The sequence below is a fragment of the Hypanus sabinus genome, chromosome 6, assembly GCF_030144855.1.
Source record: "Hypanus sabinus isolate sHypSab1 chromosome 6, sHypSab1.hap1, whole genome shotgun sequence".
Taxonomy (NCBI): Eukaryota; Metazoa; Chordata; class Chondrichthyes; order Myliobatiformes; family Dasyatidae; genus Hypanus; species Hypanus sabinus.
The window spans coordinates 118,589,557-118,610,482 of NC_082711.1; the positions used below are offsets into that span (position 1 = coordinate 118,589,557).

At 46.8% G+C, this 20,926-nt stretch overlaps 1 protein-coding gene across 1 annotated transcript in view; it reads right to left on the reverse strand.

Moving 5' to 3' along the window:
- The window catches only part of LOC132395788 (SLAM family member 5-like), a 63,887-nt gene that overhangs the window by 14,679 nt on the left and 28,282 nt on the right, over nt 1-20,926 (reverse strand). Inside the window, exon 4 of the mRNA XM_059972827.1 lies at nt 18,125-18,397. Within this exon, the coding sequence (XP_059828810.1) occupies nt 18,125-18,397 (273 nt within the window). The remainder of the gene's footprint in view (nt 1-18,124; nt 18,398-20,926) is intronic.

Genomic DNA, 20,926 nt, shown 5'->3' on the forward strand with positions numbered 1-20,926 from the left:
CATCCCATTACCTCGAACACTACTCACATCACTCCCGTCCCCTCCATTAGCACTCATTACTCTTGTTCCCTTCAATACCCCTGATCACTCCCATCCTATCCATTACCCGTCATCACTCAAATCCCTTCCATTACCCGTCATCACTCCTCTCCATTACTCCTTAGCACTCCTCTCCCCTCCATTACCCCTCATCACTCCCCTCCCTTCCATTACCCTTCATCACACCCCTCCACTCCACTACCCCTTATCACACCACTCCCCTCCATTAACCCTCATCACTGCACTCCCCTCCATTACTCCTCATCACTGCCCTCGCCTGCATTACGCCTCATCACTCCCATCCCCTCCATTACCCCTCATCACTCCCATCCCATCCATTACCCCTCATCACTCAGATCGCCACCATTAAACCTCATCACTCTCTCCTCCATTAACACTCATATCTCCCGATCCCTCCATTAACCCTATCACTCTTCACATCACTCCCCTCCATTACCTCTCATCACTCCCATCCCCTCCATTACCCCTCATCACTCCCCTCCCCATTACCATTCATCACTCCCTTCCACTCCACTACTCCTTATCACACCACTTCCCTCCATTAACCCTCATCAATACACTCCCTTCGATTACCCCTCATAACTCCCTTCTCCTACATTACCCATCATTACTCCCCTCCTCTCCATTATTCATCACTCAAATCCCATCTATTATCCCTCATCACTCCCATCCCCACCATTACCCCTCATCACTACCCTCCCCTCCATTACCCCTCATCACACCCCTAGACTCGATTACCCCTTATCACACCACTTCCCCTCCATTACCCCTCATCACCACCCTCCCCTCCATTACACCTCATCACTCTCCTTCCAGCCATTACCCCTAAACACTCCCCTCTCCTCCATTGACCATCATCTCTCCCATCCCATTACCTCGAACACTACTCACATCACTCCTGTCCTCCATTAGCACTCATCACTCTTGTTCCCTTCAATACCCCTGATCATTCCCATCCCATCCATTACCCGTCATCACTCAAATCCCCTCCATTACTCCTCATCACTCCCCTCCATTACCTCATCACTCAAATCTCCTCCATTACCCCTCATCACTCAGATCGCCACCATTAAACCTCATCATTCTCCTCTCCTCCATTAACACTTATATCTCCCGTCCCCTCCATTAACCCGAACATTCTTCACATCACTCCCTCCATTACCTCTCAACGCTCCCATCCCCTCCATTACCACTCCTCACTCCCATCCCCTCCATTACCACTCATCACTCCCATCCCCTCCATTACCCCTCATCACTACCCTCACCTCCATTACCCCTCATCACTCCCCTCCCCATTACCATTCATCACACCTCTCCACACCACTACCCCTTATCACACCACTCCCCTCCATTAACCCTCATCAATACACTCCCTTCGATTACCCCCATAACTCCCTTCTCCTACATTACCCTCCATCACACCCCTCCACTCCACTACCCCTTATCACACCACTCCCCTCCATTACCCCTCACACTGCCCTCGCCTGCATTATGCCTCATCCCACCCCTCCATTATCCCTCATCACTCTCCTTCCAGCCATTACCCCTAAACACTCCCCTGTCCTCCATTGACCCTCATATCTCCCATCCCGTCCATTAACCCATCACTTCTCACATCATTCCCCTCCATTACCCTCAATCACTCCCTTCCCATCCATTATCCCTCATCACTCCCACTCCACTCCATTAACACTCATCACTCACCTCCAATCCATTAACTCTCATGTCTCCCATCCTCTCCAGTACCCCTCATCACTGCCCTCCCCTGCATTTCCCCTTATCCCGACCCACCCCTCCATTACACCTTATCACTCCCGTCCTCTCCATTACCCCTCATCACTCCACTCTCCTACATTACCCCTTATCACTCCCATCCCCTCGATTACCCCTCATCGCTCCCCTCTCCACCATTACCCCTCATATCTTCCATCCTGTCCATTAAACCATCAATTCTCACATCCGTCCATTACCCTCAGTCATCCTGTCCCCTCCATTACTGCTCAGAACTCCCCTCCCCTCCATTACCCCTCAATACTCCCACCACTCCATTACCCCTCATCACTCCCATCCACTCCATTACCCCTCATCACTACCCTCCAATTACCGCTCATCACTCAAATCCTCTCCATTATCCCTCATCACTCCCATCCCGAATTACCTCTCATCACTTAAAACCCCTCCCTTACCCTCATCACTCCCCTCATCTGCATTACCCCTCATTTCTCCCCTCTCTGTCATTAACTCTCATACCTCCCATCACCTCCATTAACCACAACACTCCTGTCCCCTCAATTACACCTCATCAATCCCCTCTCCTCCATTAACTCTCATATCTAACAGTCCCTCCATTACCCCATATCACTCACATTCCCTGCATTAATCCTCATTTTACCCCTCCCCTCCATTACCCCTCATCAGTCCCATCCCCTCATTTACATCTCATCCCTCCCATCCATTTCCCCTCATCACTGCCTTCCCTTCCATTACCCCTCATTACTCCTGTTCCCTTCATTACCCCTCATCACACCCATCCCCTCCATAACACCTCATCTCTAAAATCCTCTATTATCCCATATCACTCCTTTCTCCTCCATTACCCCTCATCACTGTTTCTCCATTACCCCTCATCAATCCACTCCCCTCCATTACCCCATCTCTCCCCTCTCCTCCATTAAATGTCATATCTCTACTCCCCTACGTTACCCTTCATCACTATCCTCCCCTCCATTACCCCATCATTCCCTTGCCCTCCTTTACCCCATTACTACCGTCCACTCCATTAATCCCTCATCACTCCCATCACCTACATTACCATCATCACTATCCTCCACTCCATTACTAGTCATCACTACCTTCTCCTGCATTAACCCTCATCAGTTCCCTCCCCTACATTACCCCTTATCACTACCCTCCCTTCCATTACCCTCAACACTCCCCTCCCCTCCATTAACCCTCATATCTCCCAGCTCGACCACTGCTCCATCACTTCTCGCAACCCTCCCCTCCATTACATTCAATCACTCCCATCCACCCCATTACCACTCATCAATCCACTCCCATCCATTACCCCTCATCACCCCCTCCTCTCCATTACCCCCATCACTCAAATCACCTCCATTATCCCTCATTACTCCCAACTCCCCCATTACCACTCTTCACTGCTCTCCCTTCCATTACCCCTCATCACTATTCTCCCCTCCATTACACCTCATCATACCCTTCTGCATTACCCCTCATCACTCCTGTCCCCTCCATTACCCCTTATCACTACCCTCCCCACCATTACCCCTCACTCCCGTCTTCTCCATTAACTATCTCTCATCCCCTCCATTACCCCTCATCACTCCCCTCCACTGCATTACCCCTCATCACTATCCTATCCTCCATTAATTCTCATATTTCCAAGTCCACTCCATTACCCCTCATCACCCCATCTCCTTCACTCTCATACCTCCCATCCCCTCCAGTACCCCTCAGCACTCCCCTCTCCTCCATTAACTCTCATCACTAACCTCTGCTTGATTACCCCTCATCACTCAAATCCCCTCCATTATCACTCATCACTCCTTTCGCCATTATCCCTCATCAATCCCCTCCCCTCCATTACCTCCTATCACTACCCTCTCCACCATTACCCCTCCTCACTCCCATCTTCTCTATTGACTCTCATATCTCCCATCCACTCCATTACCCCTCATCACTACACTCCCCTCCATTAGCCCTCATCACTCCCTTATACTCCATTCCCCTCATCACTCCCTTCACCAATTAACTCTCATAATTCCCATCCCCTCCATTACCCCTCATCACTATCCTCTTCTCCATTAACTCTCAGATCTCCCATCCCCAACATTACACATCATCACTCCCATCCCATTCATTACCCCTCATCACTCCCCTCCCCTGCATTACCTCTCATCAATCCTCTCTCCTGCATTACCCATCATCACTCCTTTCTCCTCCATTAACTCTCATATCTCCCAGACCCTCCTTTACCCCTTATCACTCCCCTCCTCTCCATTGCCCTCAATGACTCCCATCCATTCCATTACCTCTCATCACTCCCGTCCCCTCCAATACCCCATTAATCCCCCTCCTACCCCCAGCTCTCCGCTCTCCATTAACTCTCATCTATCCCATTCCCTCTATTACCTCCTCACTTCACTCCCCTCCCCACCATTCCCCTTATCACCATACACATCACTCCCGTCTCATCCATTACCCCTCATCACTCCATCCTTTCATTACCCCTCATCACTGCTCACATCCCTCCCATCCTCACCATTTCCCCTCATCAGTCCTCACATCACTTCCCTCCATTATCTTATAAGACCATAAGATATATTAGCAGAAGTAGGCCTTCAGCCCATCAAGTCTGCTCCACCATTCACTAATGGGCTGATCCAATTCTCCAAGTCATCCCCACTCCCCTGCCTTCTCCCTATATCCTTTGAGGCCCTGGCTAATCAAGAACCTATCTATCTCTGCCTTAAATGCACCCAATGATTTGGCCTCCACAGCTGCTCATGGCAACAAATTCCACACATTTCCCACCATTTGACTGATGTTACTTTTCCTCATCTCTATTCTAAATGGACGTCCTTCAATCCTGAAGTCATGCCCTCTTGTACTAGACTCCCCTACCTTGGGAAATAACTTTGCCATATCTAATCAGTTCAGGCCTTTTAACATTTGGTATGTTCCTATTCTCCTCATTCCCCTGAACTCCAGGGAATACAGCCCAAGAGCTGCCAGACTTCCTCATATGGTAACCCTTTAATTCCTGGAATCATTCTCGTGAATCTTCTCTGAACCTTCTCCAATGTCAGTATATCCTTTCTAAACTAAAGAGCACAAAACTGCACATGATACTCCAAGTGTGGTCTCACGAGTGCCTTATAGAGGCTCAACATCACATCCCTGCTCTTGTATTCTTTACCTCTATAAATGAATGCCAACATTGCATTCACCTTCTTCACTACTGACTCAACCTGGAGGTTAACCTTTAGGGTATCCTGCACAAGATCTCCCAAGTCCCTTTGCATCTCTGCATTTTGAATTCTCTGCCCATCTAAATAATAGTCTGCCTGTTTAATTTTTCTACCAAAGTTCATGACCGTACACTTTCCAACATTGTATTTCATTTGCCACTTCTTTGCCCATTCCCCTAAACTATCTAAGTCTCTCTGCAGGCTCTCTGTTTCCTTAACAGTACCTGCTCCTTTACCTATGTTTATATCATCGCCAAATTTAGTCACAAATCCCACAGTCCAAATCATTGCCATATATCGTAAAAAGCAGTGGTCCCAAAACCGACCCCTGTGGAACTCCACTGGTAACCGGCAGCCAGACAGAATAGGATCCCTTTATTCCCACACTCTGTTTTCTGCCAATCAGCCAATGCTCCACCCATGCTAGTAACTTCCCTGTAATTCCATGGGCTCTTATCTTGCTAAGCAGCCTCATGTGCGGCACTTTGTCAAAGGCCTTCTGAAAATCCAAGTACACCACATATACTGCATCTCCTTCATCTATCCTGCTTGTAATTTCCTGAAAAAATTGCAGTAGGTTAATCAGACAACCATCTTTCAGGAAACCATCCGTCTTTGGCCTATCTTGTCATGTGCCTCCATGTTCTCCTGAATCTCATCCCTAACAATCGATTACAACAACTTCCCAACCACTGATGTCAGGCTAGCAAGTCTATAATTTCCTTTCTGCTGCTTCCCATCCTTCTTAAATAGCAGAGTAACATTTGCAATTTTCCAGTCATCCGGTACAATGACCAAAACTCTGCCTCTGCAATCTCTCCAGCTACTTCCATCAGAACCCAAGGGTGCATTTCATCAGGTCCAGGAGATTTATCCACCCTCGGACCATTAAGCTTTCTGAGCACATTCACAGCTGTCATTTTCACTGTACAAACTTCACTTTCCTGACACTCTTGAATGTCCAGTATACTGAACACGTCTTCCATTGTGAAGATTGATGCAAAATACGCATTCAGTTCCTCTGCCATCTCTGCGTCTCTCATTACAAAATCTCCACCGTCATTCTGTACTGGTCCTATATCTACCCTCAACCCTCTATTACCCTTTATATACTTTAAAAAGCTTTTAGTTTCTTCTTTGATGTTAGTCACCAGCTGCCTTTCATAATTCATCCTTTCCTTCCTAATGACCTTCTTAGTTTCCTTCTGCAAGTTTTTAAAATCTTCCCAATCCTTTATCTTCCCACTAGCTTTGGCTTCCTTGTATGCCCTCTCTTTTCTTTTTACTTTGACTCTGACTTCACTTGTCAGCCACGGTAGTGTCTTCTTCCATTCAAAAGTTTCTTCTTATTTGGAATACGTCTGTCTTGCACGTCCCTCATTTTTTGCAGAAACTCAGGCCATTGTTGATCTGCTGTCTTTCCTGCAAGTGTCCCTTTCCAGTCAACCTTACCCATCATCACTCCACACTCCATTCCCCACCCCTCCATTACCTCTCATCACTCCTCAAATTACACCTCTCTCCTCTATTACCACTTATCACTCCTCACATCACTGCCCTCTCTCCCCACACTCCGCTGGATTCTACCTCTCCATATATCAGTATACCATCTCTTTGCTCACCCTCCATTAATGTGTTTAATCAGCTCCTGTGTCAATCATGTGCACTGTTATCAACAGTATGTACGCAGGCACTTACATCTTGCATGCAAGTGAAACTCCCTGACCCCCATGAGGCCGTAACACGATGGGTTTGGACTGGATGTACCACACAGTTCCTCGTTTGTGCTCATTATCCGGGCTTGCACTTTCTCAAAAACAGCTCTGAACACGGGGTGAATGGGCAAGGTTTCAGAAAGCTCTCTCTAATTCTCTCCTTGCCACAATAGGAGTATTTATTCCCAAAAAGAATTGAAGCTTCGTCCTTCTGGACCAGGTCCAGATAAACCAACATTAACGTGTCAAGGATCTCAGCTACTCCCACATCTTTTTCCGAAAACTCCAGCTTCAATGACAAGTAACCATCATATGGGTAGTCATTCATTCTAAGACCTCAGATCTCTAGTGCACTGAGTGGTGTCACTGGTAAACTCGTCAAATACCAGTTGTAAAGTGAACAGTACAACAGAGTAACCTGAGACCCAGTGTCAAATATGGGTCTAGCATAAATACCCTCAATCCATAGTGATACACTGGAGCTTGACCCACTAAGACTTCAGAAATAGGGATTTTTTGCTTTTGGGTGTTCCTTGATACACTGTTTGGAATGTGTTCCTGTGGTGAACTACATATACCTGTGTAGACATGCCCCCTGCTGACTGCTCCTGTGGCTCCTCCCACAGACCCCTGTATAAAGGCGATCAAGGCCTGAGCCCGGCCTCTCAGTCTCCAGGATGTAGTATGGTGGTCACTCACTGTTTGTTCCTTCTTCCAGTCAATAAAAGCCGATATCTCGCCTTACGTCTCAGAGTGAGTTATTGATGGTGCATCAGTTCCCCTGAGACACCAGGCTGTTCCCTCTCTCTGAAGTTTCCCAACTTCCGCCGGAAGTGTCCCTCCTCAACACAGTTGTAGCAGACAATACCAGTCACTCCCCTTTTGAAAGAACCACATTCAATAGCAGTCCTCCAGAGCTCAGTAAACGAGTGTGGGGAGGGGGCTCATCTTACAAGGCTAAAAGCAATCATGTCCTGAGACTGTGCGCCCTTCACCACTTGGTCCACCCCTAATCGATTCACCTCAGCTAGTTCAATGGCTCCTTTACGCCACAAGCAGCTCAGCTCTCTCTCGAGCAGAAAAATGTAGGCAGGAAGCTTTTCCCCTTTCTCCTGGAACATGCTCTTAAACCCCAACCGACATAAGCTGCATTGGCCTTCCCATCATGTGAAAAACACTTTCTAGTGCATGCATGGAGCCCATAGAAGTAGCAAAGGACATTTGACGATGTCTCACCTCAGCAGCCGGAACTATCTTTTCACATTATCTGACACTGCCACTCATCCAGCAGCTGAGATGTCTGCTCTGCCCAAATCTCAAATTCCATCTCCCCATCGGGGTGGGCTTCAGTCCGAGAACAGTCTCAGCCTACGATAACTTTGACTCTCTGTTGGTGCACATTGCTATGTATCCACCAGGGACGTAATTGCCGCTACCAACTTAGAATGCTCACCCCTCGCTGGATGTCTCAATAGACCTTCCACATCAGACCACTCATCCCCTCACTCGGCAGCAATGAGAACAACTTGTCTTTAAAGTATTTGCCTTCAGCTTCCAATTCAGCACCTTCACCTACATCCCCTCCTCACTGAAAGTATGGATGGTCCATGGCCCTGACTCTCCCTGGACCCCAATAGTACCGGGCCAACCCATTTCAGTCATGCCATTGCTAGTCTGAACTAAAACGACATCTGTGCCTGTCTTCTAGTCAAACTGCTTTCACTAATACTTTAACAGTGATCGTACCTTTCCCTAATACTTTGACAGTGATCATAGCTTTCCCTGATACTTTGACGGCACTGAAAAACCCTAATCAACAATTCATCTGGGCTTCGGATATCGATGCCGCTCGGAACACAAGCCTTAGTTATGTGTGATCACTTTGAATTGCACCAATGCTTAATGCCTGCCTCATATCTTAATCACTTTCCTAGATAATAGTTTAACACAGGCTGAAACACAAACCCACTTAATCAATTCTCAACACAAACAAGAGAAAATCTGCATGTGCTGGAGGAACTCAGCATTTTTTATGTGTTAATCACTTCAACAAATTCAATCTGGGACGATAGCCCCCACAATGAAATCCCTTTTCACTGGGTGTTTCTAGAGACGCGGCTCGTTAACCCCTCGCTAACAGCCGGCGGACTCAGCGGTGAGGAAACCACCTTTCCAGAATCTGCATGTCCAGGGTCGATATAACTTTAGTCCCATCAGACCCGGGAAGTTGGCATGTCTCGCCCACACGAACCCCAATTTCTGTGAATACTGTGTAATTACTGCTCCCATGCAATCACCCAGTGGCAAGAAATAACAGAATGCACACTGCACAAAATTATAAAGAAAGTATATTTATGAATGTTAGCTTAACCAGTTAGTAAAGAAAAGAAAGAAAGCAAAAGGACCCATCATTATTAGACTGTCTAATGTGCACAGGGTGGAGCTCAAACCTTCCAATGTACTGAGAGTCCTGACCCATTTTCACCGATCACCACTAGAATTCCCTCTTGGGCTCTATCAGACTGCGCAATCCCATCGGACCAAATCCTATGGCCAGTTCTCTTGAGCTTCTCTCTCCATCTTCTACCGAAAAAAGACCTTGACCCACCTCAGTGTCGCTCACAAAACCTTTCCCCCAGCATTCTCTAGAACCTTCTCCCAGTTTCACCCTCCTGATTGGATGACACAAGATTCCTAAGCATCCTAACCCAAACACCTCCAGCAGCACACATTGCTTCCACAGAAAACCATTCAATGAAATACCCTACAACTTCAGCAGCAAAATCTTTACCGGGGGTTGCACTAGAGGAGATAATTTAAAGTGAGAGAGGTGAATTTTAAATTAGATGTGAGAGGAAAGTTTTTTCTCTCTCTCTTTTAATAATATACCACTGAAAGTACTGAATGCCTAAAATAAACTGAGCTGAGTGGAGGTAGAGCAGATACATCAGGGACTATATGTTTAGATGGGCACGAGAATATGAGGAAAACAGAAGGATATGGACATTGTGTAAGCAGATGGCGTTAGTTTACAGGTACAGGGGCCTCAGGACATATCCCACCAGGTTCAGGAATTTACTGCCCCTCAACCACCAGTTATTCCCTCCAGTCTTGAACCAGGAGTGGGGGTGGGGGGGGGTACTCTTGAACCAGAAAGAATACCTACACACACCTGAATGAACATAACATGGGGTAAAACAGTGTTAAATGAAGTTTTACAAAGTCTGTCCAGTTTCTTATACCATCTGTAACAAAGTAGCCAGTGAGCTGGATCGCATAGAGACAGAAGGAATTCTTTCCAAGGTTGCCTGGAGTCCATGGGTAACGCCAGTGATCCAGCAGCCAAGAATAGGTCTATCAGGATCTATGATGATTTAAAGGTCACCATCAACCCAATACTGAAAGTAGATCGATACCCTCTGCCCAGGATAGAGGATATCTTTGCAAACCCACCTGGAGGGAAACATTTCAGCAAAGTGGACAGCTGAGGCCTACGTACAGAAGGAGATGGAAGAAGAGTCCAAAGTGTTTCTCACCATGAACACTCACAAAGGGCTTTATCACTATAATAGGGGTATTTTTGGAGTAGCATCTGCAGCTGTACACTGGCAGAAAGCTCTGGACCAGGAGCTGCAAGGCTGCCCAGGCATTCAGTGTTACCAGAATGGCTTAATTGTTACCAATCAGGATAAGAAGGAGCATCTATCTCCAAAATCTCAAGACAGTGTTAAAAAGATTAGAAGATTATGGGTTCAGAGCATGACACAAGAAGTGTGAATTCTTTAAACCGAGCATCAGTTACTCTGGTCACACCATTGACACACAATACTTACACAAGTGTGCTGGGAAAATTCATGCACCCCTTGGACTAATTACTACAGATTATGAAGAAATGGCAATGGAGAAAGCAATGTGTGGTGGATTTCAAAAAGGCAAAGGAACTGGTGACATTGGACACTGTACTCACATTTAATGCCCTGGTTAAGAACATGTTTTATTGTATTTCTTCACTTATGCTGTGAGGTATTTTATTTTAGCAGTTTTTCTGCAAACACCGTGTACTCAGTTAGTTAAGCTTCTTACGTAAGTGTTTTTGGCTTCAGTTGAGATAAGGAGCCATTTGTTCAACTTAGGAATGTTACGTCAGCCAGTCGAGTTGGCCTTGTAACAGGTTGTAAGTCTGTTCAGTGGGATGCCATGAAACATTTGAGAGAGCTGGGTGGGACCAGACTTCTGAGGAACAGTGGGCTGGCTTTGATTGGCTGATGTTGGAAGAAAAAAGTGTGGAGAAGAACCCAGGGGAAGACACTGGCAGAATCCCGCCTGAAGGGGAGACCCTGTTGCAAGAATGTGTAGATGACTAGCACAGAGGAGGAGTTAGCCAGTTTGTTTGTAACATTTTTTGAGGGAAGTTCGACCAGTGGCTGGTGACGTGGGTTCAGCACCGTGAGTAAAGTGATACACCCAACTATTTTAGAAACGAGTTCTGATATTTATGTGCACATTTAGTCTGGTTTAACTGTGATGGTCCCTTTTTTCTTAACTTTTACTATGAAATGTTTGTGAAAGTTGAAATATCTGTAAATATATTTGCACTGTAAGTTTATGCTGGTGTAAGATATAAATCGCATAGAGGCAGTAGGAGTTCTTTCGAAGGTTGCCTGGAGTCCATGGGTAACGCCAGCGGTCCAGCAGCCAAGAATAGGTCTATCAGGATCTGTGCTGATTTAAAGGTCACCATCAACCCAATACTGGTGGTGGTATTAAGAGGAATAGATAGAGAGGACAACAAGTGCCTCTTCCCCAGGGCACCACAAGAGGACGTGGCTTTAAGGTAAGGGGTGGGAAGTTCAAGGGGGATATTAGAGAAAGGTTTTTTACTCAGAGAGTGGTTGGTGCGTGGAATGCACTGCCTGAGTCAGTGGTGGAGGTAGATACACTAGTGAAGTTGAAGAGACTATTGGACAGGTAATATGGAGGAATTTAAAATGGAGGGTTATATGGGGGGGGGGGGGGCAAGGTTTAAGGGTCGGCACAACATTGTGGGCAGAATAGTCTATACTGTGCTGTAATGTTCTTTGTTCTTTGTAAGGTCTGTTATTTCCTGGCAAACGACACCTTGGCACGGGAAAGCATTCGCCTCAAATCTGCATTCCCTCAGGGGAACATTCAACTTTCCTATTTGGTTAAACCTGAATCATACCAGCCCTAGGTATGTATTGCTTATTGAAGTAATGCCTTCTCACCATTACCCATGCAATACTGAGTCACGTGGCTGTTGGCCAGAGTTAGCCTATGAACTGAGTTGGTTAGAAGCCTCAGTGACAGGGTTATCCACATCATCCAGTGAAGCCTACCCATGATGCCTCACCTTACAGAATAGGTGTAATCATGTCACATGTTCTGAGTGATGAAGGCTTTGCATCACGCTCCCTAACTGCTGCAGATAAAAATCATGCGCAGATTGACAGAGGCGTTGAATCCGGTTTGGGGTATAAAACATTTCAACCAGTACTTGTATGGTGAGAGTTCACCCTCATTACTGATCATCATCCACTGGTGTCCATTTTCAATCCACAGACGGGTGTTCCAATAACAGCAGCAGCAGAAATGCTGAGATGGGCTCTGATTCTTGTAAGACACAAATAAAACATTGACTACAAGATGATTAATCATGGAAGTGCTGATGGATTGTCCTGTTTACCCTTAGAAAAGGAACTACCTGCAAAATTTACAAAAGAGGACACATCCTTTGATGCATTCACCCTCACGCAAATCGAACGTTACAGCAGAGCTGATCCAAAGGGAAACCAGGAAAGATCTCTGATCTACATGGCCACCCAAAATGGCTGGAGTGTGCTGCAGAAATCCCAGTCCCCCCATTTTTACCAGCGCTGGGATGAACTTGTCCTTGGTGGAGTTTTCCTTGTTTGAGTTTTCCTTGTTTGGGTTGTACCATCCAAGCTGACAGCTGGAGTGTCGGAGGACCTACATGCTGGTCATCTAAATGTGGTCAAAGTGAAAGCTTTGACTTGAAGCTTTGTCTGGTGGCCTCAGATAGATCAGCACATCGAGCAACTTGCCATGCGCTGTTCAGGTGATAAATGGAAAAAGTAGATAGCAGAAAGAGGAGGAATCTGATAGGAGAGCAGAGTAGACTATGGGAGAAGGGAAGGAGGAGGGAACTGAAGGGAAGTGAGGAGAAGGGGTAAGAGGAAAGCCAAATGGGAAATGGAATCATTTTGGGGGTTTTAACCAGGCCAGCTTGAAAAAGTCACTAAATAATTATCTTCAACAAATCATAAACACACTGGACCACTGTTACACCACCATTAAGAATACCTACCGTGCTATTCCACGCCCTCACTTCGGGAAGTCTGATCACCTGGCTGTACTTCTACTCCCTGAGTATAGACAGAGATTGAAGACTGCAGCTCCAGTCGTGAGGACCAAGAAGGTTTGGACCAGGGAAGCACAGGAGTGCCTACAGAACTGCTTTGAATTGGTGGACTGGACTGTATTCAGGGATTCATCTTCAACCCTGGATGTGTATACTGCAGTTGTTACCGACTTCATTAAAGCCTGTGTGGATGACTGTTTGCCTATGAGAACATACTGTATAATCCCAAACCAAAAGCCATGGGTGAATCAGGAGATTCGCTGTCTGCTGAGGACATTTAAGTCTGGGGACCCAGATCTGTACAAGAAAGATGTATGATGCAGGGGGCTATTTCAAGAGCAAAGAGATGATTTTGTGTGAGGTTGGGGGTGAGATCAGATGCATGTCAACTCTGGCAGGATTTGCAGGATATTATTTCCTACAAAGTCAAACCCAACAGCATAAACATAAGATCATAAGAAATAAGAGCAGGAGTCGGCCATCTGGCCTGTTAAGCCTGCTCCGCCATTCAATAAGATAATGGCTGATCTGGCCATGGACTCAGCTCCACCTACCTGCCTTTTCCTTTTAACCCTTAATTCCTCTACGATGCAAAAATCTATCCAAACTTGTCTTAAATATATTTACTCAGGTAACCTCCACTCTTTCATTGGGCAGAGAATTCCACAGTCTCACCAGTCTCTGTGAAAAGTAGTTCCTCCTCATCTCCGTCCTAAATTTACTCCTCCGAATCTTGTGGCTATGCCCCCGAGTTCTAGTGTCATCTACCAGTGGAAACAACTTTCCTATTTTATCTGTTACTATAAGATCTCCTCTCATCCTTTGAATTCCGGTGAGTACAGTCCCAGGAGACTCAATCTTTCCTAATATTCTAACATCTTTGTCTCTGGAATCAACCAGGTGAACTTCCTCTGCACCAATTCCAAAGCCAGTATATCCTTCCTCAAGTAAGGAGACCAGAATTGCACTCAGTACTCCAGGTGCGGCCTCACCAGCACCCTGTACAGTTGCAGCGCAGCCTCCCTGGTCTTAAATTCAATCCCTCTAGCAATGGAGGGCAACATTCCATTTGCCCTCTTGACAGCCTGCTGTACCTGCAAACCAACCTTTTGTAGTTCATACACAAGCACTCCCAAGTTCCTCTGCACAGCAGCATGCTGCAATTTTTACCATTTAAATAATAATCTGATCTTCCATTTTTCCTTCTAAAGTGGATGACTCAGTCTGCCAGACACTTGCCCACTCACCTATCTATATCTCGCTGCAGATTCTCCGTATCTTCTGCACAATTTGCTTTTCCACTGAATTTAGTATCATCAGCAAACTTAGATACACTACACCTGGTCCCCTCTTTCAGATCATTAATGTATATCGTGAACAGTTGCGGGCCCAGCACCGACCCCTGCGGCACACTGTTCACCACTGATTGCCAACCAGAGTAACACCCATGTATCTCAACTCTCTGCTTTCTCCTCTATCCATGCTAATACACCAACCCAACCCTATGCTTCCTTATCTTATGGATAAGTCTCTTATGTGCCACCTTATTGAACGTCTTCTGGAAATCCAATTAAATAACATCCATCTATTCGCTTCTATCCACTGCACTCATTATATCCTCAAAGAACTCCAGTAAGTTTGTCAAACAGGACCTGCTTTTGCTATTTCTTATTTAATGATAGCTTCAAGCATTTTCCCAACTACAGATATAAACATATAACAATTACAGCACGGAAACAGGTCATCTCGGCCCTTCTAGTCCATGCCGAACGCTTACTCTCACTTAATCCCACTGACCTGCACTCAGCCCATAACCCTCCATTCCTTTCCTGTCCATATACCTATCCAATTTTACTTTAACTGACAATATCGAACTGCCTCTACAACTTCGACTGGAAACTCATTCCACACAGCCACCACTCTCTGAGTAAAGAAGTTACCCCTTGTGTTACCCCCAATTACTGGAAGTTAGAGAAATCAATGTTTGTGCGATTCTCTGACAGAATATCAGGAGTTGCTCTCCAACCTGAGAGAGCTCGCACTGTGACAGTCGAGGAAGCCAATGGTCAAACTGTCAGAATGGGAGTGGAATGTGGGTTTGAAAGGGTGGCCTCCAGGGAATCTTGCCTTTTGTGGCAGATAGAGCAAAGCTGCGACACAAAGCAGCCCCCAGTCTACATAGGGTCTCACTGATGTAGAGGAGGCCGCACGAGGAGCACTGGATAGAGCAGATGAGCCCATCAGACTCACAGGTGAGGTGTCACCTCACCTGAAAGGAATGTTTGGGGCCCTGAAGGGTGATGCCCTTGTTCTGCTTGCAGGGATAAGTGCCATGAAGCTGATCATTGGGGAAGGGCAAGTGGACCAGGTACCCTCAGAGAGATCCGTCCCTGTGGAAAACAGAGAGTGAAGGGAGGGAGGATGTGCCTTGTGGTAGGATCCTGTTGAGCATTGTGGAAGTTATGGAGAATGATCTGCTGTACATGGCGGCCCATGGAGTGATAAGGGGAGCTCTATCCCTGATACGGTGGCAGGAAGATAGACTGAGGTGGATACCGGGAAATGAAGAAGATGTGAGTGAGGGCAACAGTGATGGTGGAGGAAGGAGAACACTGTTCTTTGAAGAAAGAGGACTCTTCAGATGGTCCGGAACGGAAAGCCTCATCATAGGAACAGATGTGGCAGAGATGGAGGAACTGAGAAAGGGGAAGAGTCAGGATTCCTGGAAGAGTAGGTTCTCTGTAGCTGTGCATGTGTATGTGTTCTGCATCATAGTGACGCCATGCTTGGATGATCATGTGGTGTGGGTCAAGCTCACCCCACTATGCATGTGGGTAGGGTGCAGCTCACTGTCTCTTTGACATGTAACTGGTGGAGGACAGCTGATTTTCAATCATCTCATCTAACTGAGAACTTATCTGGGTCCCACACTGACAAATTGATAGGAGGTAGCTTTTGAAAGTCACCAGCCACAAGGGTTTTAGTCATGACTGTTCCAAGTATTTTCCAATAAGGGCCGAGCACTGGTTGTAAATCAACTGGTGATTTCCATGCCATGGTCACCTTGCTCCCACCCCACGTCTCTCCCGCCAAGATCCAGAAGCAGATGGTGGATTTTCTGTGTGGCAAGGATTTCTGATATAGTTCTGAGACTCCTGATTGAGGAGAGTGGTCAGTCACGGGTGTGCTTCTAAAACCAGGTGGCAGCTGTCTGAATCTGGACCCTGCAGATCCCTGTATGTTGAGCATCTTCCCAGAGTGTAGTCACTCCTGATGCATTTCTTCCCCCAGGAATAGGGCTGAAGGGCTCTTTTCTCAGCTCTGTGTTACATTATGACGCCAGGCCCTCAGGACAACAAACGGCTCCCAGTGGCGAGCACCTGTTTCCCTGTTAAATCTGCCTGCCATTCACTGGAATCGGGGAATCCCTACCTCCAGGTACTGCGACTTGACAGGGAAGGAGTGAAATGCTTGAAGAGCGAAGCTGCACAGCACCAAGTCTTCTAGTGGATGATTTTGGTTTCCATGTCACCTTGTGATAAGAGATTTCTACATATTTTTACAGATATACTGTGGAGACATTCTAACAGGTTGCATCACCATCTGGTATGAAGGACCATTGCAAAGGATTGGGAAAAGCTGCAGATGGTTGCAATCTCAGCCAGCTCAGTCATGGGCACCAGACTCCTGAGTACTGGGGACACCTTCAAAAGGTGACAGTTAAACAAAGGAGATATCCGTCATTAAGGATCCTCATTACCCAGGACTGGCTCTAATCTCATCGCTGCCATCAATGAAGACATTTTAGGAACACCTTCCTCCATCAGCTTTCTGAATGGACGGTGAACCAACTCATGAACACTGCCACACTATTTGTTTTGCTCGCTTTTTGCACTACTTGTTTAATTTTCTTACTGTATTTTATATTCTATATATAAATAATACACAAGTGTCTTACTGTGACTTGGTACTTGACTGCACTGTGACCACAAAACAACATATGCCCGTCATATTAAACCTGATTCTGATTCCAATCAGGGGTCTCATGACCATTGTCTGCTCCCAACTGGACAGACTCCCATTTTCCAGGAATTGCTTCTTGGCCTGAGAGTCCTCAGAGACAGTCTTATACAATTATGCGCTGCTTCTTGCAAATGCCTTGTATCCACACACAGGCATTTCCTGTACACCCTAACTGTTCACCGTCATCTCCCCCATCTCTGGCCATTGTTCTGTGTCCTGGATATAGCTATATGGGACCTGGGGTGGGGTGTGTGCTGGTGGAAGCAGTGCTGTGCAGTAGAATTTTAATTTTATATTCACCTGTGGACTCATGGGTTCCTGTCTTTTTGTAGCCTGGATGAATATATGTTCCGTGTACAAGAAGGTGTGTCTCAATTCAGTATTTGATGTTTGCCTGGACTTAATCCCTGAACAAAGTGTGGCCAGATGTGAAGGGAGGGAGACCTCCTCATCATTCTGTTCATGAGCAAGGTGGCCATTCCTAGTGCAGACAATATCCCATCGAAAGCTCCACCTGAACCCACAGCCTGCCCATCATCCGAGGATATATCCATTCATGGACGTTAAATTAGAAGAAGTAAGCATTGTCTGCTGGAGACTTTCAAGGAGCAGTGGGCTCCACAAAGCTGGGTCCATTCTAGGAATGGGACAAATGCTTTAATCAAGCTTTGCCTAAAATAAGTGGGGAAAATATTGGGTACAGAATAAACCCCTCTCTCCAGTGATCTGTCAAACACTGCCAAGATACGTCAGATCTAGAGTAAAGCTCTTCTTTGCTGTCCCACCACACACTCTCAGCACAAGATTCAAAGTGAAGCTCTCTGTACACTGTCCCACCTAATGCTTCCAAGATACGGGCTAGATGCAGACTGAAGCTCCCTCTGCAGGGAAACAACACCCTCAGAATAACCTGGGTTCTTTACTCTGACACTCACCAGATGTGTCCAGTTTGCAGATGTCCTTCAGCTGGATCTCTGCCTTTCCATTACTGATGGGGTTCCTGTACACAGCGTCCTCGACCTCTGCAGTGTGATGAACCTCTAGCATATTTCCGAGTACCCAGATGTGCCGCGTGCTGTCATTTACCAAAGTTTCTCCTTCCCACCACCACTTGAAGCTGGTGGGGTCACCTGAGGTCACGGTGCAGGTCAAGGTGAGGTTGCAGATCCCAGTGGTCTGAACTATGATGTTTGCTCCTGACACAAGCTCTGAGGTTGGGACAGAGAGATGCAAGATGAGTAAAGGAAATCTTTGTGGACACTTCAATCACCAACTTCCCCATCCCATGCTGAACAGTCCCAAGTGAACATAAAGCTGATCCCAGTTCATATCCCCCCACCCGTTTAACCCTTCACTCATCTTCCATTCAGCCAGTTGCTGCTAGAGGAAGTTCCCACATGTGCTGTGCCCTCCATCCCAAAAATTGCCCAGGCTCATCCACAAGCACTCAGCTATGTCTTGTTGATGGCTCTGTATGCTGGGAATTCTCTCAGTTCCATGTCTTTTGTTGCTCCTGTGAGTGGTCCTGAATCTGGACCAAGAGCAGTAACCATGGGACTGTGACTGGCACAGAGCTAGACTGGAACAGTGTGCAGTGTTCCAGAGTGAACCTGACACTGGAGATCCTGGGTCACACACCTCCTCCCCCATTCATCAGCTCACAGACCAGGGCCATGGGGATGTTGTTTCCCATCTCACATTCTGAGAAGGGAAACGAGGCAGAGTGGGGAGTAGGATGCAGTGATGGGCAGTAATTTGGGATGACAAATTCAGCCTTCACTCAAGGGCAGCACTCCAAGTACAGCTGCAGCTTTGCAGAGCTGGAGACCGAGGTTCAATCCTGATCTTGGCTGGTGTCCGTGTGGAATTTGTATGTTCTCGGTGGAACGGCTTTGGTTTCCCCCGGGAGCTTTGGTTTCCTTCACATGTCAAAGTCATTAGGGTAGGGAAGCTAATTAGACATTGGACATGCATTGCCACTGGTCTGTATGTCTAGAGCAGTTTGATGAGAATGTGGGAGCAATTAAAAATGGAATTAGTGCAGGATTAGTGTGAATGTGCGATGGTCAGCGTGGATCAAGGGCTTAATGGCTTTTTGTGTTCTGATCATGGGCTAGAGGGCTTTTCCTGTTCCTTATATCAAAAAGACTTTCTCTGTTTATGCATGGGAGGGCAGGGAGCTGGGGGGACTTTGGGTTCTAACATTTAACAGTCTTTGGGGCATTTTTCTTTTCATGGATGGTTGCGATGAAAAAGATTTGGAGCAGGGATGTGAGTGAATGGCTGATTATTCGGAGCGAAGGGAGTTCTTTACTACTCGGGGTAAAAGAGAGGTGAGGCTGCGCAGGCACATGACATCAGCCAATAGTGCGCGAAAGGTTTAAAAAGAAGACCGCCGTATCCAGCGGGCAGTGGAGTAAGATGCAGCAGAGTGACAGGGCTTTGGCGGTAACGGGACGAGGCGAGGTAGGTTTAACTGTGTTAATTGCGGAAAGGAAGTAGTACGTGTGTGAGGCCAGTTTTCTGTGCTCGGTGTCAGATGTGGGGTATCCTGGAGTCTCCTAACCTCCCGGACGGCCATATCTGCACCCCGTGTGTCAAGCTGCAACTTCCCTAACTCTGAGTTAGGGAACTGGAGAGGCAGCTCGATGAACTTCAACTAGTCAGGAGAGCAATGAAGTGATAGAAAGGAGTTATAGGCAGGTTGTCACACCAGGGCCATGGGAGATGGACAAGTAGGTCACAGTCAGGAGGAGGAAGGGGAAGAGTCAGGTATGAGAGAGTACTCTTGTGGATGTACCCCTTGACAATAAGTACTCCTGTTTGAGTACTGTTGGTGGGGACAGCCTACCTGGGGGAAGCCGCAGTGGCCAGGCCTCTGACACAGAGTCTGGCCCTGTGGCTGTGAAGGGTAGGGAAGGGAAGAGGAAGGCAGTAGTGATAGGGGGTTCCATAGTTAGGGGGTCAGACAGGCAATTCTGTGGTCGCAGGAAAGAAACTCAGATGGTAGCTTGCCTCCCAGGTGCCAGGGTCTGCGATGTTTCAGATTGCGTCCATGATATCCTGCGGTGGAACGGAAAACAGCCAGAGGCCATGGTAAATATTGCTACCAATGACATAGGTAGGAAAAGGGAAGAGGTCTTGAAAAAAGACTACAGCAGTTAGGAAGGAAGTTAAGAAGCAGGACCACAAAGGTAGTAAGCTTGGGATTACTGCCTGTCCCACTCGACAGTGAGAATAGGAACAGGATGAGGTGCAGGATAAATGTGTGGCTGAGGAATTGGAGCAGGGGGCAGGGATTCAGATTTCTGGATCATGGAACCTCTTTTGGTCAGGTGTGACCTGTACAAAAAGGGACCGGTTGCATTTGAATCTCAGGAGGACCAATATCCTGGGGGTAAGGTTTGCTAAGGATACTGGGGAGAGTTTAAACCAGAATTGTTGGGGGCTGGGAACTGAACTGAAGAGACTGGGGAAGAGGAGGTTGATTCACAGATAGAGAAAGCTTGTAGATGGTGTGAGAGGGAGGATAGGCATGTGATAGAGAAGGGATGTGCTCAGGCCAAAGGTTTGAGATGTGTCTATTTTCATGCAAGGAGTGTTGTGAAGTTCGTGGAGTTTTTGGTGTGTTCAGGAAGGTTTCTTGACACAATATGTAGATAAGCCTACAAGAGGAGAGACTGTACTCAATTTGTTATTGTGAAATGAACCTGGTCAGGTGTCAGATCTCTCCGTGG